The sequence below is a fragment of the Drosophila takahashii genome, chromosome X (assembly GCF_030179915.1).
Source record: "Drosophila takahashii strain IR98-3 E-12201 chromosome X, DtakHiC1v2, whole genome shotgun sequence".
NCBI lineage: Eukaryota > Metazoa > Arthropoda > Insecta > Diptera > Drosophilidae > Drosophila > Drosophila takahashii.
This window is the reverse complement of record NC_091683.1, coordinates 5139974-5159287: the sequence shown is the minus strand read 5'-3', so window position 1 is coordinate 5159287 and position 19314 is coordinate 5139974. Positions and strand designations below refer to the sequence as shown.

At 37.2% G+C, this 19314-nt stretch overlaps 3 protein-coding genes across 8 annotated transcripts in view; 1 reads left to right on the top strand and 2 right to left on the bottom strand.

The window, feature by feature from the left end:
- Positions 1-64: 64 nt before the first annotated feature.
- LOC108066878 (fibrinogen-like protein 1) lies at positions 65-1319 on the bottom strand. Its single transcript, XM_017155598.3, has 2 exons — positions 420-1319; positions 65-206 (listed from the first exon to the last, which is right to left on the bottom strand). The coding sequence occupies exons 1-2, from the start codon at positions 1202-1204 to the stop codon at positions 65-67; spliced, it is 927 nt and encodes a 308-aa protein (XP_017011087.2). The 5' UTR covers positions 1205-1319.
- A 929-nt stretch (positions 1320-2248) lies between these two features.
- Positions 2249-19314, top strand: part of mnb (minibrain) — a 27809-nt gene continuing 10743 nt past the window's right edge. For 3 of the 6 annotated variants that reach the window (XM_017155684.3, XM_070219295.1, XM_070219294.1), the window contains exons 1-3: positions 16185-16671; positions 18150-18301; positions 18894-19028. In XM_017155684.3, coding sequence (XP_017011173.2) covers positions 16200-16671; positions 18150-18301; positions 18894-19028 — 759 coding nt within the window. In that variant the 5' untranslated portion in view covers positions 16185-16199. Of the gene's footprint in view, positions 2995-12610; positions 13712-16184; positions 16672-18149; positions 18302-18893; positions 19029-19314 lie in introns of those variants that run through there. The other 3 variants (XM_044396208.2, XM_070219293.1, XM_044396207.2) reach the window with 3 other exon arrangements.
- On the bottom strand, positions 4424-6254 carry LOC108066879 (tol-Pal system protein TolA). Its single transcript, XM_017155599.3, has 2 exons — positions 5495-6254; positions 4424-5019 (listed from the first exon to the last, which is right to left on the bottom strand). The coding sequence occupies exons 1-2, from the start codon at positions 6145-6147 to the stop codon at positions 4521-4523; spliced, it is 1152 nt and encodes a 383-aa protein (XP_017011088.2). The 5' UTR covers positions 6148-6254; the 3' UTR covers positions 4424-4520.

Sequence of the window (19314 nt, the reverse complement as noted above, 5' to 3'; positions counted from 1 at the left end):
ATAAAATTTTTGTATAGTAAATTCAAAGATTCTTTTATGATATATTTTATTACACAACATTAGTTTACAATGTTTTAGGCCTTATCATCATTTCCACAAAAGTAAGCGATTGGGTCCAATCGTTGTTGTGCCAGGAACCCCATAAAATTCCATTCGTTTTATTATCCCTAGAGTGTCCCTCTTTGTAAAACTTTCCATTGAGCATGCTGTAATTTGAAAATAGTTGGATTAAAAGGGTTAAGTAGTAGTTAAGTAAAAGTTAAGTAAAAGTTAAGTAAAAGTTAAGTAAAAGTTAAGTAGTAGTTAAGTGGTAGAAAGTAAAGCCTGCTGTATTTTGAAATTCGTTGGATTAAAATAATTAAGTAGTAGTTAAGTGCTAGTTAAGGAGTAGTTAAGTGCTAGTTAAGTAGTTCGCTTACCTCTGGGCGCAGTTGTAGTACCACCAGCCACCGTACTCGTCGGCAGCGCAATTCAGACGATAGGAATCATTATCCCTGTCGAGTGTGGTGAACTTCTGGTGCTCATGGAGTCTCAGCGAATCGCCAGCGGTGCCTTCGTAGAGGCCCAGCGATTGCAGCTCAAACGATTCCTGCTCACTTCCGATCCTAAAGTCGTCGTAATGAGCGTATCCCGTGGAACCATCAATCTTGCCCAGATTTATATACAGTTCGTGTGGTCGTTCACGAGTCATGAGGTGAATTTTCTCCAGCCCGATGAAAAATTCTCCTTTTGGATTGCCGAAACCGTCTTTGTAATCCCGCCAGGATCGATCGAAATTCTCGGTTCCGTCAAAACGTTTTTGAATAGTTAACCAACCGGTTGAACTATTAAGTTGGGGATTTTTGGGACTGCACTTCAAGAGATCGCCGTTTATTTCTGTGATCTGTTTATCTTTGTTTTTCACTTCGGCCCGCAAGTGTTTTATATTTGCCGTCAAAACTCGAACTCTGGCACTTTGATCCTTGATTTCCTGGGTTTTTTCCACTATCTGACTCTGCAAATCCTTGATGGTCTCTGCCATAGCATTCACTTGGCTTTTCAGCTCCTCGCTGGCATTAACCTTTACGAATCGATCGAGAATGGGCCGCCAAATTCGATGTTCACTGCAGGGATTTTCAACATTTTGACGAGGTTTGAAGATTTCATTTGAGGATACCCAGGATATCAAAATCAACAGAAAGAAGGCAATCAATGGCGCTCTCATTTCGCTGAAATTGGCGAACTGTGGCAACTGCAACCGAAAAGTAAACTGAATTTCGTTAAATTTGATTTTGATTCTTATAAGTAAGCGCCTCAAAAAGGCATTAAAATTAAAAACATTTAATCGTCCATATAAGCACGCATCGAAACGACCCTTTTACGATCCTCATTTGAATAATCGGGTCACAATTTTACAACTTCTTCGGTACTAAAGATAACTGGATTTATATTTTCTAACTAAACCGGTTTCGAGTCGTGAGTATATTTGTTCTTGTACTGCAAAAATTCTTAATACTTAAAGATTTCTAGTTTTATAAATAAATAGTTAGTAGTTATATTTCCATTTGAAAGTACATTTTCCCAAAATAGATTTCTTTGAATTTAAATTTGGCGCCTTATTGTGTTCAAGGTGGGTGACGCGGCTAAGCGAGGACACGCTCCGCAGTAAGACCATTGACGTGTCAGTACTAAAATATAAAAATACTGACTTTTTTCCAGCATTAAATACCGCAAAATGCCAAATTTATTATTTTCATTATTATTTTATTCATTATTTTATTTTCTAATAAAATAAATTACATAGATTTTTGCAATCTAAAGCCTAGTACTCAGATCAGCCGAGTAAATAAATACGTAAAGTGCAATAAAAACGTAACGAAATACGTAAAGTTTCACTGGAAGTTTCTGGCAACACTGCACAGTCTTCATTTCACGAAAAGTACAGGTTCGCAGACATCGATGTTTTCGATGGTTTGAAGATGTTTCCAAATTTTTGGCGAAATTAGCTTCCGTCCTCGTTTTTTTTTTTAAATTCCGTTGCAATACATATTTTTTTTCTTTTACGGAAAAGCAAATTCATGGACATGCCGGTTGCAGTCACCGCTTAGCCATGTTCCGATCCATTGGAGCTGTTGTAGATGGCGTGTTACTAAATCCTCTCTCCTCTCTGAGTTAATGACACTTACGTTTGCTTACGTCGTTCTGGTGATGGGACAAAAACATCGATTGTGGGAGAAAAACATCGATGCATCGAAAGAGTTGCCATCCGATTTCTGCGGCGCTAGAGACGGGGCAAAAGTCCTCATCCCCAGAAACGAATTGCTGGCCGAGGAAAATGCAGCGCGAAACACAGGCGGCGTGCTAAATAAATAAATAAATAGAGTCCGGGCCGCTGGAAAATCGGAAAAGCGGAAAAACGGAGAGCACGCGAACGGCGAAAGCGAAAACGAAACGCTTTTTATTTAGCATTTCGGTCCCCGATTCGCCCGTGTCTGGGTATGCGTGTGCGTGCGTGAGTGTGAGTGTGTGTTTTTTTTTCCTCTTTTGGTGTGTGCCTTTTTTTTGTACACTGCGGACGACGCGCTCTTTTTGTGGCAGACGGGCGGAAAGGCAGAAAAACCGTGGAGAGAGCTGCGAAAAACGAAGGGAAATTGAAAATGTTGTGAAAAGTTTGTTAATTAAAGGCGCTACGAAATGGAAACATAGAAAAAGGGGCAGCGGCGGCAGCAGCAACAACAACAACGAGTAACGAAAAAAAATCTTTTTTGTTTGCCTCTCTCTCTCTTTGCTGCGTGTGCCTGTGTGTGTGTTTGTGTGTGTGCGCGTCACATATCGACGTCCCTCTCTTACCACTAACAACAACAACAGCAGCAGCAGCGGCGGCAGCTGCAACCACCAACAACAACTACAAACATGTGTGGAATAACTGCAGCGCAACGCGTTTAAAAAGCCAAAAGCCTGGAAATAAAATAGCCGAAAAGGAAAAACAACGGCGATCATCAACAAAAAAAAAAAGTAAGCCTCCAGTTTTTCTGTTTGGTTAGGTTGAAAAAAGAGAGGAGTGGAGCGGTGAGGAGAGGAGAGAGCCGAATTCAGCGTCCAACATTATACAGCGTGCTGTTAACTGTTAACAGTGTTGCTGTTAAGCGCCCGAAGGCAAGCCAATTGGACTTGCCGGCATTTTAAAGTCCAATTGGACTCGCTTTATGTTTTCTATTAAATATTATTTATATTGAGTAATGGTGGATTGTAAATTTTGTGCCTTGAAAGGACATTTGAGATACCCAACCCAGTTGATAAAACAAAAAGTACAAATATATCCATTATTTATCGTCACGTTTTAATTGAATTTCTCGGGAAAATGCTCTGTTAAGGGCAAAAAACCACTGAGAAATCCATTTAGACTTAGTCAAAAGTTTCGCCATAGAATTTACAAGAAACCCATTAACACGGCTGCCTTTTGTCGTTTTTGTAATTGCTTAATTAAATATGCTTGAAGTGTTAATTGACGATTTTAAAATTATAATTCAATTTATTCTTATTCGATGAATTGGCTCTCTCGCTCTCTCTCTCTCGCTTGATACAAAATGCGCGCGCCCTCTCTCTCTCTCTCTCTCTGTCTCTCTGCCGTTTCGAGTTTCAAGAACCGACGCCAAAATAGCAATAAAAACAACAACGACGCAACAGCTCCGCAAAAGGTGGCAACCCTGCTGCCGCTGCACTTTAAACACCCAACCGCCCACTGTTTTCACGAAAATCAAATACAAAAGAAAACGGGGAAAAACCCAAACAGCTGTTTTTTTTTCATCTCGGTTTTTGGCTGGAAAAAGATGGTTTTTCCACTAGCTCTCTCTTTCTCCTTCTCCTCTTTGCGATCGTGCTTCGTTGCTTTCTGGCCTTGCACCCATTTTCCTTTTCCCATTTTCCATTCGCCCAACAACAACAACAACAACATTGTTCCATTGTTTTTCCTTATTTCACAAGAATTACGGCACTGCAAAGCGAATTTGTTGGTAAACAATTGCATATTCTACCCAACTTCAGTGGCCACTCGCTAATAACTATAATAATTCACTGTAAATTTAACAAAAACCATTGTGAAAACCTTAAATTGCAGTGCAAACTTGGTAGTATTATCTAAAACCATTTTAAAAATAGATCTCCTAATCTATAGCTTTGGTGAAAATAGAAAATGTAATCTGCAGCCACTATAAAAATAGAACGTAAACTTTGGAACCCCTTTATAACACACAGTTTAGTCAAGTGCATTGATGGGAGAAGTGATTCAGCAACGATCCTCAAAATATATCGTAAAAAATATAAGAAAGGAGGATTCGTTCTGGGGAATATAGAAACCAGAATACATAAAGTATTACATTTTAAACATGAATCTTGAACCCTTATAGAAAATATTATTATATTATTATTCTATTATATTTTCTAGAAATATAGATCGGTTTATATTTAGTCAATAAATCCCAAAAACCTTATGATAAATAGAGATTGATTATAAAAATAGAATGTCCCATCGGTGATCCCAATTAATAGATAGAGTGCATCAGATCGAAGGAGGAGGGATCGTGATCCTCGAACATGGACGACTGACCTTCTCCTTGACCCCGAATCGCCCGATTCCGGAGCTTCTCTCGCCGCAAGCGCTGTTGTTGCCGGCGTCGCTGCCTGTAGAGTTCGAGGAGTGCTTGGCAGGTGCTACTATCGGGGCCATAGCCACACCCCCCCGTCTTGTGGGTGGTGGGGGGCGGCAGACAGACTCCACCTCCACTTCCTCCACTCAGGGGCAGAATTTGGCTGGGAGCCGTCACCTTTTGCTTGGCCTCCACGGCAGCTGAGGCCGCTCGACAGGCCGCCTCCTTCACCTGCTCGTATTCCGACTTGGCTTGCGCCACCTGGCGGGCCAATCGATCACCACGCGCCTTGGCGGCCATCAACATTTGGTTCTTCTCCTCCAGATCTGCGTTGGACTTTTCGATCAGGCCATCTGCATCCGTCATGATGGCCCTCGTCTGCTCCACCAGGGCTCTAAAACGGGGGATATCAAAAAAATGTGTTATCGAAAAGGTTATCGAACATTTTTTAACCTATATAAACATTAATATTTAAACACTGATCCCTATTTTGTTATCTAAAGTAAAATTTGTAAAGTAATTACGTCTTGATATATGAAAACAATTTTAAATAAATATATCGATTAACGATTAATGTTTAAAAAAATATTAAGGTTGAAATATCGTTATGATTATATCTTTAAGTACAGTTAGATATAATCATAACGATACAACGCTTTTCTACACATTTTAAACCTAATAAATTTCAGTAAATATTGAATGATCACATTTTATCGATACAAAGTAATTCATAATTTCGATAATTATATTTAAATAAAAACATCCCTACATGTTTAGAACAAAATAACTTTTAGTAAATATGTATCAGTTCGATAACTGCCTTTAATGACACCCTTTCGATACTTTTTCGATGAAAACAGTTGATTTACCTGAATGTGAGGACTTGGGCCTCCGCAGTTTTGGCAGCCGCACAGGCTGCTTCCACATTCGACTCACTGCACTCCAGGGAAGTGCTCACCTGCTCCACAACCGCCTCGGCGTCCCGAACTTCCCGTGCGAAATTCTCGACAATGGATTTCTTACCCTCCAAAACGGCATCGGCTTGTCGGGCGGCCGAGATGGCCTTGTCGGCCAATTGCATCTTCACCTGACGCGAGGCATCCTGGGCGGCCGCCGCCTGTGCCTCATTGGCGGCCTTGGCCACCTGGGCGGCATTCTGGGCAATGTGGGTGGCCTTTAGCCGTGATTTGCTCGACTCGCTATCGCTAGAACTAGAATCGCAGTTATCCCGATCCCTACATGAGGAGGAGGGAGAATTATTTGACTGGTAAGGCGGCGAATGGGTTGGTGGTTGGTAGCCGAGGTAAGGAGAGGGCTCCACTGTAGCCGGCGGTGCATTGCCATCCCGATCGCAATTGACCTCATCGGAGGAGGATATATCATCGCTGGTGTTGTCCAAATAGGTGTCCAGGTACGAGTCGTAACCATAGAAGGGCAAATCAAAGCTCATCGAACGGGCAATCGTTATGCGGAGGAGGATCATCAGCAGCAGTATAATGGTATACGGTAGAAATATATTCATTTTCGATTCGGAATTTGAGGGATCTGATTGGGGTTGCTGCCTGGTTAGGCTATGAAAAGTACTACATAGCTCAGAAAGTATAATACTTTACTATGAATTATTGTTGAGGATTTTTATAAATTTTCCTTATTTTGGGTACCAAATTGGAGAGACATTATTAACCTATAATCTATGATCAATTCGTTTTGGAAATACAATATATTTAGTTTTGGTATTAAATTTTATGATAATTATGATGGTAATCTTCAGTAAGAATTCCTTAAAAGGTTTTTGGTAAAAATTTGAATTTTTTCTGTTTGTTTTTTTGCTGTAACTTGGCCAAAAATGGTCCTACACCAAAAATGCTTACTGTTCTGAACAGATAACTAAATAATAAATAAATCCATGACACTTTCCGCGTGATCTCGGAAAAATAAAATTTTCGCCAATTTTAAATTTTTTTATAAGGGGGTACATCATGCTTTTTTACAAAAAATGGCAAAAAAATAAAATGTCCAAGTTTAAATGCCAATCGATTCGAAATTTAATAACGAGTTCAGAAAGGTATGACAATCCATATTTGGACCATTATTTCCATTGTTACGGTCAAAAAACGAATTATTTTTTTTGTGAAAAATTGGAATCTGAATTTTTGTCCAAAATTTGAATTTTTTCTGTTGGTTTTTTTGCTGTAACTTCGCCAAAAATGTTCCTACACCAAAAATGCTTACTGTTCTGAACAGGTAACAAAATAATAAATAATTTCATGACACTTTCCGGTTGATCCTAAAAAGATAAAATTTTCGCCAATTTTCAATTTTTTTATAAGGGGGTACATCATGATTTTTTACGAAAAATGGCAAAAATATAAAATGTCCAGGTTTAATAGCCATCGAAATTGAAATTTAATAACGAGTTCAGAAAGGTATGACAATCCATATTTGGACCATTATTTCCATTGTTACGGTCAAAAAACGAATTATTTTTTTTGTGAAAAATTGGAATCTGAATTTTTGTCCAAAATTTGATTTTTTTCTGTTGGTTTTTTTGCTGTAACTTCGCCAAAAATGGTCCTACACCAAAAATGCTTACTGTTCTGCACAGATAACAAAATAATAAATAATTCCATGACACTTTCCGGTTGATCCTGAAAAGATAAAATTTTCGCCAATTTTCAATTTTTTTATAAGGGGGTACATCATGATTTTTTACAAAATATGGCAAAAAAATAAAATGTCCAAGTTTAAATGCCAATCAATTCGAAATTTAATAACGAGTTCAGAAAGGTATGACAATCCGTATTTGGATAAATACTTCAATTTTTAAGGTCAAAAAACGAATAATTTTTTTGTGAAAAGTTGGAATCTGGGTTTTTGGTAAAAATTTGAATTTTTTCTGTTTGTTTTTTTATGTAACTTGGCCAGGTTGAGTGCCAATCGATTGGAAATTTATTAACGAGATCAGAAAGGTATGACATCGTTTGTACAGTTGCTATGTGTTAAAATCATCGCACTTTAAGCGCTTGGTTTCCCTTTAACGATTTTTTAATTGAGTGAAAGAGCGAGGAAGAGGTTGGTCATATTTCCTCGCCTCCCACCGCCCACCACGCTCCCCACTTTCTCCATTTTCCCTGCAGGATTAAAGGCTGTCATAGCGATGGGTAATTAACACCTTAGTTGGTAGCTTTCACACCTTTCTCCACCTTTCTCCGCCCTTCTCTCTCGTCGCGGGTTAAATGCGTATCAGGAATATTTCATTAGTCCCCCAATTGAGGCGCAATTGCGACGCTGACGCAGTAACTAACTAGCTAAGTAACTAACTAGCTAACTAACTAACTGTTTAACACGTGTGGCGAGAACAGAAGGAGAAAGTGGGTGGGTACACCATCACCATTGTCACTGAATCACAACAAACCAGATGCCATACACGTGCTGCCATTTGTTTTGGTTATTATTAGGTATTATTATTATTTCGCTCTCTAATCAGTGCAGCAAAACAAATAGTAAATACAGAAAACAGTGTGGGAAAAACCTAAACGCCTTGCGAAAATAGCATCATTATTTCCAGTAAATATTAGAGAAAAATCTCTGTTTATTTCTTTATATCCTAAATCGTTTTAAAATTAATAAATATATATTTTCAAAAACATCCAAAATATTTGTTTATTTGGCAAAAAAAAGTTCTTTTTTAAGCTTTCCAAGAAAGATGAATTCACCTCTTAGCTGACAATTCCAAGAAAATGTTTATGGTCTTTTTGATTTTTGAGAAATTTATGTGTATGATATTTTTGAAAGTCGAGAAATATACGCTATTTGTTATTTATGTCTATTAAATAGCTTTCTAAGGTTAAGGTAGTCTTCTATTTCATGTTATAGTATAGTTTTAATGACTTTTTACTTTTGATCTTAACGCTTTAACTACTATTTGATTGTTTTTCGAAAAAAGCCATGAAATAGTTTACAATAATACGTATTTAATTAAAATTTATTCCGGCTGCTTGTCCTTTTCTTTGTTATTTACTATATACATAGTAATTGTAGCTTCTTCGTATTCTTGTTCTTTCCGTATTTATTATTTTGTTTTTGTTGTTGCCTGCAGTCTGCTTGCGAAATTGAAATTTTCAATGCCACTGTCAAAGCTGCGACGTCATCCGTCATCAATGAATGCGCAGTTTTGAATTACCATACACAACACACAGGCTACACTGGGGGAAATTAAGAGTGATAGGTGATGGCCAAGAGGTAAACGAGAAAGTGCAAGTGGCGCAAAAGCAAACTAGAACTATATGTATTATGTTGTTAATAAAAGTATTCTACTATGATCATGATATCAGTACAATCTGTTAAGATTATAAATTAAATTCTAGTTCCCTTTTATTCTTAATATTATCTATTAATATTAAACGTAAATTGTTTAATGGATTATAAAGTTAATTCTTTCTGAACTGGAAATAAACATTCGATTCTGTAATTAAGAAAAAAATATTTTATAGTTTTTGGTATTATTACCATCTAAGATTTTAATCTTTAATGGTACCTGTAAAAAATTATAGATCCCCAACCTTCACTGAAAATAACTTTAATTTACGAACATGAAAGGCTCTTTTTTAATTGCCGCCTTGTTCTTTTGTATTTCTGCTTGCCACTTGTTAGTGTTTATATTTTTTATTTGCACATTTTTGCGCTATTGCGTATTGAGCAAAAATCAACTTTATTAACTGACCTTGTGTGTGGCCATGTGCCTCTGTGTGTGTGTGTCTTTGTGGGAGCGAGATGGCAACAAAGCTCTGCGACTGCGCCGCTCACTTCAGTTGACTTCATTATTTTATTTCAGTTCATTTCGCTTCAGTTTTCGGCAAAGGCAAAATCGGTCATTGAACTTTGAACCAAGCCGAGTTAAGAACAAAAAAAAAACGAGCAACAACAACGGCAGAAATAAATATAATAAACTTAGCCAGCCAGCCGAGGGTGTGAGCGGGACGGAGATAGCAGAAGAGTGCAGAGAAAGAAAGCATAAATTCTTCGCTTTTTTCACAATCTTCCATTGAAAAAGTGCTTTCAAAAGCGCAAAAAGCGTTTTGTTGTCGCTTTTTTTTTAACAGTCATACTTCTTTAAATGGTTTCAAAAATAATTTAGAAAAATAGTTTACACTTTTATTCCATTTTAATTCTTTTTTTTCATAATATTTGAGTTATGTTTTTTTGTATCTACTTCATACTTAATATATTATAATTCATAGTCTAGTTTTAGGTTATAGTTCAATTTATCGAAGTTGTTCCGTATTATTTTCTTGCCTCTTCACTGGCCAAAAAGTTCGTTCAGTTAGTTTTTGTTTTTGGGCTAATCAGCGATACTAATGAATACGAATACAGAAGAAGCGGAAAACGCCTACAAGGTATTTTTAGTAGACACCTAGAAAATCTGGAGCACGCACATAGCCAAATAAATGTACATACATATACACTGGGGCAAATTAGTGTGAGTACCTAACAACAAACTCTTTTTGTTGTTATTTCTTCTTTTTTTTTCGGGCGTCGCCACATGTTGCGCATAAAAAAATAATAAAGAACAAATGAAATGGAGACGAGAGTGTTGCACAAATATGATTTATTTAATTTATTAGTTTAGTAACAGCATTTAATGTGCACGCAAATTGAATTAAACAAAACGAGCGCAAATGGAAAAAGTCACACGAACGATTTGGGTCACCACATGACGTGCTCCGTCGTCTTCTTTTTCTGCAGTGGGTGGTGGGTGGAGGGGGGTGTGTGGCGGAGAAAGGGGCAAGAGAAAGAAGAAAGAGAGCACGAGCAAAAGTATATACATATACATACTCACTACACGTATATAGCCACAATCTGACAGACAGACAAACCGATTCTGACGTCAAACGGCCGCCGCTGATCATAAAGTTTTATTTTTTTATGCCCCCGATACAGTAGTAACCCGCTAAGTTGGTCTTAAATATAGTTGGTTAGCCTGTAATTCAGATATCGATTCAGTTACAGAGGACTCTCGTTACAGAAAAGCCAAGGCTTTAATTTGAAATGATTTTAACTCGATACATTTTAAAAAATTGTTTTGATTATAATACCTAAAATTTAATTAAAAATACAGGATATCCAGGATAATCCAGGAAAATGTAAGCATTACTTCAAGATTATTCCTGTTAAATTTAGCCAATGATCACTGTACTCGTAGGAATCTTTATGTGGAATTTTTAGTATTTTTCTCAGAGTTGGGGGAGTCGTTTGAGATCCGATCTGGGAGATATTTGTGGACCACCCACCCGCCGAACAGGGTTGCCAGCTGCTCCGAAAAGGAAATCAATCACCTGCCTTTCTTTCAGTGTTTTATTTTTTTGTTTGTTTTTTTTTTTTTGTGTGGGAGTGCGTGGGTATGTGTCGTTGTTGCAGCTATTTTTTTTGTTGCTTTTCGCCGATTTCGTGTTGGCCCAAAAATAAATGATGAAACATGCAAAAAACTGTGGCTGCTGCCGCCTGCGCTAAAAATAAATGCAAAAAAAGAGCACAAAAAAATAATAATAATATAAACAACGATCCCCGGACATTGCAGAAAAGTGTGAAAATACTGATAAGCGGTCGATGGTTGAGTTGATCAGTTGACAACAACGAGTTAACACTCGTTAACCGCATGATCTGCAAAGATCCGCGCACTGGGTATTGAATCGGGATCGGGATCGGGAATTACTTATATTTATTAGTCACAAAGTGCAGGCAGGAGTGACGCATTCGCATTTGCTGCTTTTTTATACACTTCTGATTCTGATTCACGGGACGAGAATCATTCACAGGTTGCAGTTTTCTTTCTTCACTTTTTTTCTGTTGATTTAGGAACTGGTTTCCTTCTGTTTTGCCGGTAAAATGTGTGAATAATTTTCTGCAGAAAGAAACACACAAACAGATGGTGGTTGACTTTGCCGTGTAGTACAGTGGGTGATGAAAAACTTGTTCTTAACAAAAGTAAAAGACAGTTTCTGTGGTCTAGTAAAAACCCATTTAATAGATCCTATTAAGTTAGTCAAGGTTTTAGGAGAAATAAATAAAAGTTGTTCTGTTTGTTATTCCTCAAATAGGTTTCTAAGACCAATTTTTTTTTTCGAACCCTTGTACCTTTTTTTTTTGTGTTCTACACTTTCCCCCTTTTTTCCACCGAGAGGCAGAGCCAAAAATGGAAGGAGGGGTGGCAACCCTGGTCGTCGTCTGCTGGTCAATTCCATTTGCTGCTTGGCAACAAAATCGCGAAATGCCGACATGTGCCGCAGAAAAGCAACAACAACAACAACAACAACAACAAAAAACATGAAAGCAAGCAGCGCACCTCTAAACGCTAATAAACGCCACTTTCACCGCAACAACAACAACAATGTGCTGTGTGTTTTGTTTAGCTAATTAAAATATTTGCTCACGTATGTACACATATGTACATATTTTGTGCGTTGTTTTGTGGGGTTAATCAACATTTGTAATTAAAATGCACACCAAATTTTTCGCCTTGACAACAGAGTCGAAAAAGAGTAATCGAAATCGAAATCGAACTTGAAACAGCTGTCACTCGGTGTGCGAATGTGTGTGAGTGCAATGTCAGAGGTGGGCGAGTGTGTGTATGTATTAGAGGCGGCGCCCCGGCAGAAAAAAAAAACCAAGCCACACGTTGAACTTGCGCGCTCTCTCGCTCGCACACAGACGCATGCTTTTTGCGTCGCGTGTCGTTCGTTCACCTGCCAAAGAGAGATGGCGAGAGAGCGGAGAGCGACCAGAAGAGCGAGCATCTGTTAACAGAAAGTTAACAGCGGCAGAGAGCGAGAGAGCTCGTGATTGTTATTATTTATTATTTTTATTTGCGCCGTACGCTTCAAACCATTTCCGGCTCTCCCCCCATAAATCTGTACAAATATATTTATCCATAAATAATTATAATTCAATTAGTTTACTAAACAAACGTCTTCTCCCTTTCATTCCAGCAAAAAACCACAACAGCAGCAGTACAGTTTTGTAAACAAAGCGTGGCGACAATTAATATCAAATGTAAATGTAAAGGAAAACAAAAACAAAAAAAAGAAGTGCTGAGAAAATGAAAATGTTTAAGCAAAATGTTGATAATAGCGGTAGCCAAAAATTACCATAAAACCAAAACTACATTAACTTGATAAAATCGATAAGGTAAATAGGAAGCGAATCGATAAAGTAAAATAAAAAAAAATCCACCAAAAAGCGCAGAGGAAACAGAAGAAAGCCAGATCGCAAAAAGAAATAATTTTGCTTTCTTCTCTTCTCAGATTTCCCTCGTGCGTCTGTGTGCGTGTGCGTTCGCGCGTGTGTGTGTGTGTTTTGTTTTCATTAGAGCACACACACACGCTCCCGTTGTGTGGGGGTGTGTGTAATTGCAATGCTAAACGGTAAATAAACGGAAAGAGCAATAACAACAACAACAAGAAGAGAGGAGAAACGTGTTTTTGTTTTGTTTGTTTCATAAATGTTTGACATTTTACACTGCAAAAAATAATAATAAACTAAATAACAAACGCGAAAGAAACGGTTAAGCAAATTCAACAAAAGACTTGAAACTTGTGTTCATAATTTTAAACAAAACAAACAACAAAAAGTATTCGACCCATAAAAATATATACGAAAATATATATATTAACCAATACCACATACATATATATATATTAACTGGTACACACGAAATAATAAGTAAAATGCAACAACAACGACAAAAAGGATAACGAAAATAACGCAAAATACACAAAGCAAAAAAACTATTTAATTTATAGAAAACAAAAACGAAATCACAAGCAACCAAAATCAGACGTAAAGAAATATAAAAAATACAATTTCAATCTATCCAAAATCGCATGAACAAATAACGCAATATATATATTATATATATTTATATAAACACAAGTATATACATGTCAAGTATATATAAAGTAAAATATATGTAGGTGTAAACAAACCCAAGTAACGATTCATTAATCAGCGCAAAACCAACAACATCAGCCCCATGTATAGAATAGAGGATACGAATAGCGGCGGCGTTATGGATAAGAATAAACAGAAACGTGAGTACCAACCACCATATGATATGAAATTAAATATTCAATGCACCACTAGTATAAACACAAGATCGGATCGGATCGCTCGAAGCACCAAAAACTTTCGAATATATAATAATTCTTACCTTAAAAAAGGTTCCTTAAATTTTCGATACTATTTTAATACCTAATCAAGGTCAATATTTATGGAAAGAATAAGATTTTTTGTCCAAAAAGAATTTTTTTTTATATACAAAATTTCCGTATTTCCACTCTCAAATTTTTAGAGCATTTATCGATAATTTTATAGAGTTATTATTGAAGTCTTACCATCGTGTAAATAATAGTCTTGACTTTCCAAGAAAAATTGTGGTAATAATATTTATATTAATAACACAATTTTACAACTTTAACGATAGTGTTTTATTTACTCTGTTTATAGGTTGATAAATTAGTCAATATTAGGTGGAAATATATTTTATTAGCTAATTCTGGTTTTTCCGAAAAAATGCAACAATGTCACTTCATTCATCCAGCAAATATTGTGTCAACTGTTTGCTTATCACTCAAACTGTCCCTGTCCTCCGTCGTCTGTATTTGCCTCAATCTACAATCTACAAACTACCATCCGTACTATTTCGAAAACCCGTGACTGTGACTCTCTTCTGTATTCCGTATGGGACTTCCCCATTATTTGCCAAATATACGTAGGGTTACGATTAGCTTGGCGCCATTGTGTTTATAAACTTGTCAAGTGTAACTGCAATTGCAATTCATGACATTACACATTACCTTTTCAACGGGTCGTGACTCACCTGGTGACTCGGGATGCCATCGTTATCGTCATCGGTCCCCTTCCAAGTGTAATTATCGATGGAGGTGGTGGAGGTTGCCGCCTGCCTTATAATGCCCCCGATCCCATTCCTGGGCCAAAATGCAAGTGGCCAAAAGCCAGGGGAACGAAAACGAACGCAAAATGTCGTCAACTATTTTTATTTTCGGCCGAGACGCGACAGACATATATCCGAAAAATAGGGGGGAAATCCTACATTAGAGACGGAGCGGAGGATCTCGGCTCCCTATAAATAGAGGGGCTATGTTCACTCTCCGTCGAATTTTAGAGGGGCACCAAACTCATTTATCATTCAACTCTTCCATCGATTGGCAAGCGTTCAATTTATTTATATAGGCAAATCATTTTCTAATTGGTTCGGAGAAATGGTAGAACAAAAATTTAGTATGACGTCTAGGCAATATTTTACATAACTTTAAAGACTGTTTATTTTTTGTTTAATTTTTGTCAAGCCAACTAAACTATTTCCTATTTTTAACTCTCATTCTTTCAAAAGACAGCTCTCAACCAGTTATACAATTTTGTAACGCACTGCATTATGCACACACTTTTTGCCTGGGGTTAATTACATTTTATTTTAATTTCACATTTCGTTTGCTTTGTTTTGATTTCCTTGACTTGACGACGACGACGACGCAAAAGCCGAAACAAAGAAATGAATATATCTGTATCTGTATCTGTATCTCTGCGTGCACGAGACACTTTCCCACCCGCAAAACCACCCACTGTTCCCGCATTCCCCGCAACCACTTCACTCCGCTACATGTCATTATTGAAATTCCATTATCTACGAAAAGCGGAACTCCCCCTTTCACTCCCGAAGCAAAAAGAAGGCTGCGATAAAAAACAAAAGGCCACGCTTTTGACCAACAATGATATAGGAAAGCGCCTGAGAAAGCAAATAATTGGGAAGTAACTCTATTGATCACTTATAAATAATTCTAAATTGCAATGATAATTTTAAATCCTTTGTAAATCACACTTGATTCAATTTTTTTTCATTTTTGTCCAACACTGTTTAACTCAATTGTGCTTTTGCAACACTTAAGGAATGAAGTAAGAATTTAGTAATTTTTTATTAACTAACTACAAAGCATTTGCCCAACACTGATTAACTTAATGGTGCTTTCACAACACTAAACGAATGCAAAATATGAAATTGATAGTGTTGGAAATGAGAATTTAGTTTTATTTCACTCAAAAGGGGATTTATGTAGTGTAATCAGAACTAATTCCGATGCCAGATCTCGTCGGTCGGGCATCCCCCTTATATACACAACATCTTCATTATCATTATCACCCCGAGATCGTGATGATCGTTGCAATCGCTATCGCTCGCTCGTTCGTGTGATCCGCAGAAATGCAAAAAAAAAACAAAAAAAAAAATAAAGTGCAAAAACACACAGAAAACACGGTTCCGTATAAATAAAACAGAAACAGACGACAAAAACGACGACGAGTGGCAACTTTGGGGACAGGGAAATGAAAAAAACTCTGTGGCAGTTTGTGCTGAATTTTCACGCGACGCAGATCGCGCGCACACTTCTCTTCGAAAGCCAGTCAACAAATGGATCTTGAATTAATTAAATAAATATATATATATATAAAATATATAAGATATAAAAGGAAGTGCGAGTGAATAAAGGAGGACAAAGAAAGGATATGTCGACGGCTCTGGTTTATTGGCAGTCAACGAACGGCGGCGATGCGATTGACAAGGCCACCACCGCGGATTGGGCGCCATTTGTCATGGGTCCACCACCAGCAGCAGCAGCACCACCTGGTGTCGTTGGTTTCAGTAGCTTCAGTAGCACCACCACCAGCAGTTTGAACCACCATCATCACAGCAACAACAGCAACGGCAGCAGCAACCATCACAATCACCATCATCCGCCTCATTACATCAATTATTTGGCGCAAATTGGCTGCCAGCATCGTGTCAGAAATTGGCCAACAAATGGCAATCAGGAGGCGGACGACGATGGCGATGGCCATCAAATCATCTCAAAATTCCAGCCCAAAAGTGCTTGGAACACCACAGCGAATGTGGCTGTAGATCGAGTCGATGGCAATCTGTTGGTGATCCAGAAATCTTCAGCGAGAAGTGAAGCAGAAAGACCACAGCATTATGATAGTAAGAGCCAGGAGAAATCGGGGAAAAAATGAACGGAAGAGGGGTATTCAAAAAGTATGCAACAAAAAATTATTTATCCATCACTTTCCTCTTGTGTGTCTACCCGTTTAGGTAAAAATCTAGATTCTAAACTGTCTAAAAGCTTTATTGGGTATTCAAAAAGTATGCAACCATAAAAAAATTACTTTCTTTTGGTGTGTCAACCCTTTTTAGATAAGAATCTATATTATTTGTTGGATTCTAAACTATACAAAAGCTTTAATTAGTTTAAATTAATTAAATTAGAGATTATTAACTAATATTTTTTTAAGGGCAAGCAATCATAACCTTTTCAAAATTGAATTTTTACTCATATTTATAGGATTTTTCTTAAATAACATGCAACATTTATTTGTCATTTACTTTCTTTTAAATTGCAACGTTTTGATGAATGATTGATTGATGAAATGATATATATTTTATAGCCTATGCAAGATAAGTTGCTTTGTTGTTACCTTGATCAATCAATCTTCATTTTTGACGAAATGCTTTTCTTTTTATCGGGTTTCTCTGTCATCACCTGTTTTTGGGAAATGTTGATGTAATAGAATATCTTTTAGCTTGGGCTCAACATTAAACACAGCTGCCTCTTGCGGGTTTTTCCTCTTAACAAACCCCAAACCCTCCCCCTTCTACGTTTTATTTTTGTGGTGTCTTGTTTATATCGTTGGGGCTATTTTTGTTGCACAAGCCAAGAAAAAAAGGAAGACAACACACAAAAAACAAAAAGTGAGCAAGTGAAATGGTATGGTCATAGAGGAGACGACGGAGACTTGGGAAATAGAATCAAGAAACGGCAGAATTATTATGTATCCGCGCCTGCATATTGTGTAATAATTTCAGTTCAGTTCCGTCTGGTTCTAAAATTAAGGTAGAGCTTCTTTCTGACACTTCTTCCGACTGTCTCTGTACTTTGCACAGTGAAAAGGGGTTTTCACTTGCATTTGGTTCTTTATAAATTTTTTTTTATCACCAAATGTATTGTAATAATTTATTTCTTCATTTTAAGATTTATTTGTTTAAAGATCTTGGGTTTACTTGAGTTATAATCCAAGTTAAATGAAGAAAGATGATTGAATACTTAATTATTCTTTAGTAAATTCACTTAGAAATGAGAATGGTCTCTGTTTTTTCCCTCCGTGCATTTGTTTGCCTCTCTTCCCTTTGAGTTTATCATCGTTTTGGCAACTCTCGGCGTATCTGACGTAGTCAGGTGTGCGAGAAAACAGGTGCATTTAGCAGAAGAAGAACGGTGTCCGAGCGATCTGGTCGGTCAATGAACCAGCACAAAAAGAGAAACACCACCGAAACAGAATCCGAAATGCAGAAGAAACTACTAACATATATGTACATTTATAAATTGATGATAGCCTTTTATAATAATTCCCTCCGATGATATCCGATAATAATAATATCTACCCTTTTTTTCGCTCTTCTAGTATCCGCCTATGGGTCCAGCGGGGGCAGCGTCGCCGTCGACGCAGCTCAGGGCAGCGGGAGCGGGGGCGGAAGACAGCGCCACGCCCCCCTCTACGGACGCTTCGTCGTCGAAGAGGATCTGCCTCCCACGCACCGGGATGTCATGCACCATGTGAGTACTATATCATGGACCAAGTATATCCCTAAGTTACCCGTCTTTAAAACTAATATTGAAATTATCAAAAAGATCTTAAAACTTAGATAGATGTATAAGTATTCCGAAGAATAGATATATCACTCAAGAACAGTTCCTTAAACATTTAAAAGATCAATGACCAATATGAAAGTATAATGTTGTAAAACAATAAATGCCAGAAAGTTCAGATCATTTCAGAGAATGTTTTCCCATGCTCCACTTAAATTTAAAGTTGCAATTAGAAAGGTTATGGCCCAAATTGAAGTAAGCATAACCTTTAGAAGAACAAGTAAAAGAAAGGTGGCTTTACAACTGGTTTTACCTTAAGCAAGTAAGGCAATTAAAACATTATATTTTTATTTTAATTATAAACTGCATTTAAAACTGCATTTTAAATGTGGTGTTAGGGAACTTGAAGAACTAGAGAAGAATTCTTAGAGAAGGTTTAAAGAGTTAAAAAGAATTTAAGTATAGAAGTAACAAGACAGGCGACCCTTTGGCCTTTAACAACCCTTATTAAGTAATAGTAACTATAATAAATATTATCTATTTTCCTCTCCATCCACAGCACTCTAGTCCCTCGTCTTCGTCGGAGGTGCGCGCCATGCAGGCCCGTATTCCCACCACCTTTCGGGATCCCTCCTCGGGACCTTTGCGCAAGCTGAGTGTCGATCTGATAAAGACCTACAAGCACATCAACGAGGTGAGTGTTGGGCCCCCGAAAAAAAGTCTACTTACATGGAAAATTTTACCATATTTATTCATTAATCCTAAGTTTATCAAATTAAGGAGGTTAAATCAACATGATATTTTTAATTTATTTTAAATAGTTTCTTTTTTGTAAATTTAAAGATGCTCTTTTAGGCAGGTCACCTTTAAAAAATAACTCATATATCATTATATAATATAATAGATTTTATATATGGTTTTTAAAGTGAGATTCAATTTATTATTATTATTTTAAATTACTATACTTTTGTTTTTAGCTG

What these genes read in the sequence shown, in the direction of transcription:
- LOC108066879 (XM_017155599.3), bottom strand. Translation starts at nt 6,147, where the DNA reads ATGAATATATTTCTACCGTATACCATTATACTGCTGCTGATGATCCTC. An exon ending in GCCCAAGTCCTCACATTCAG is followed by an intron (nt 5,020 to 5,494) that starts GTAAATCAACTG and finishes CCCCCGTTTTAG; the next exon opens with AGCCCTGGTGGAGCAGACGA.
- LOC108066878 (XM_017155598.3), bottom strand. Translation starts at nt 1,204, where the DNA reads ATGAGAGCGCCATTGATTGCCTTCTTTCTGTTGATTTTGATATCCTGG. An exon ending in TACTACAACTGCGCCCAGAG is followed by an intron (nt 207 to 419) that starts GTAAGCGAACTA and finishes TTCAAATTACAG; the next exon opens with CATGCTCAATGGAAAGTTTT.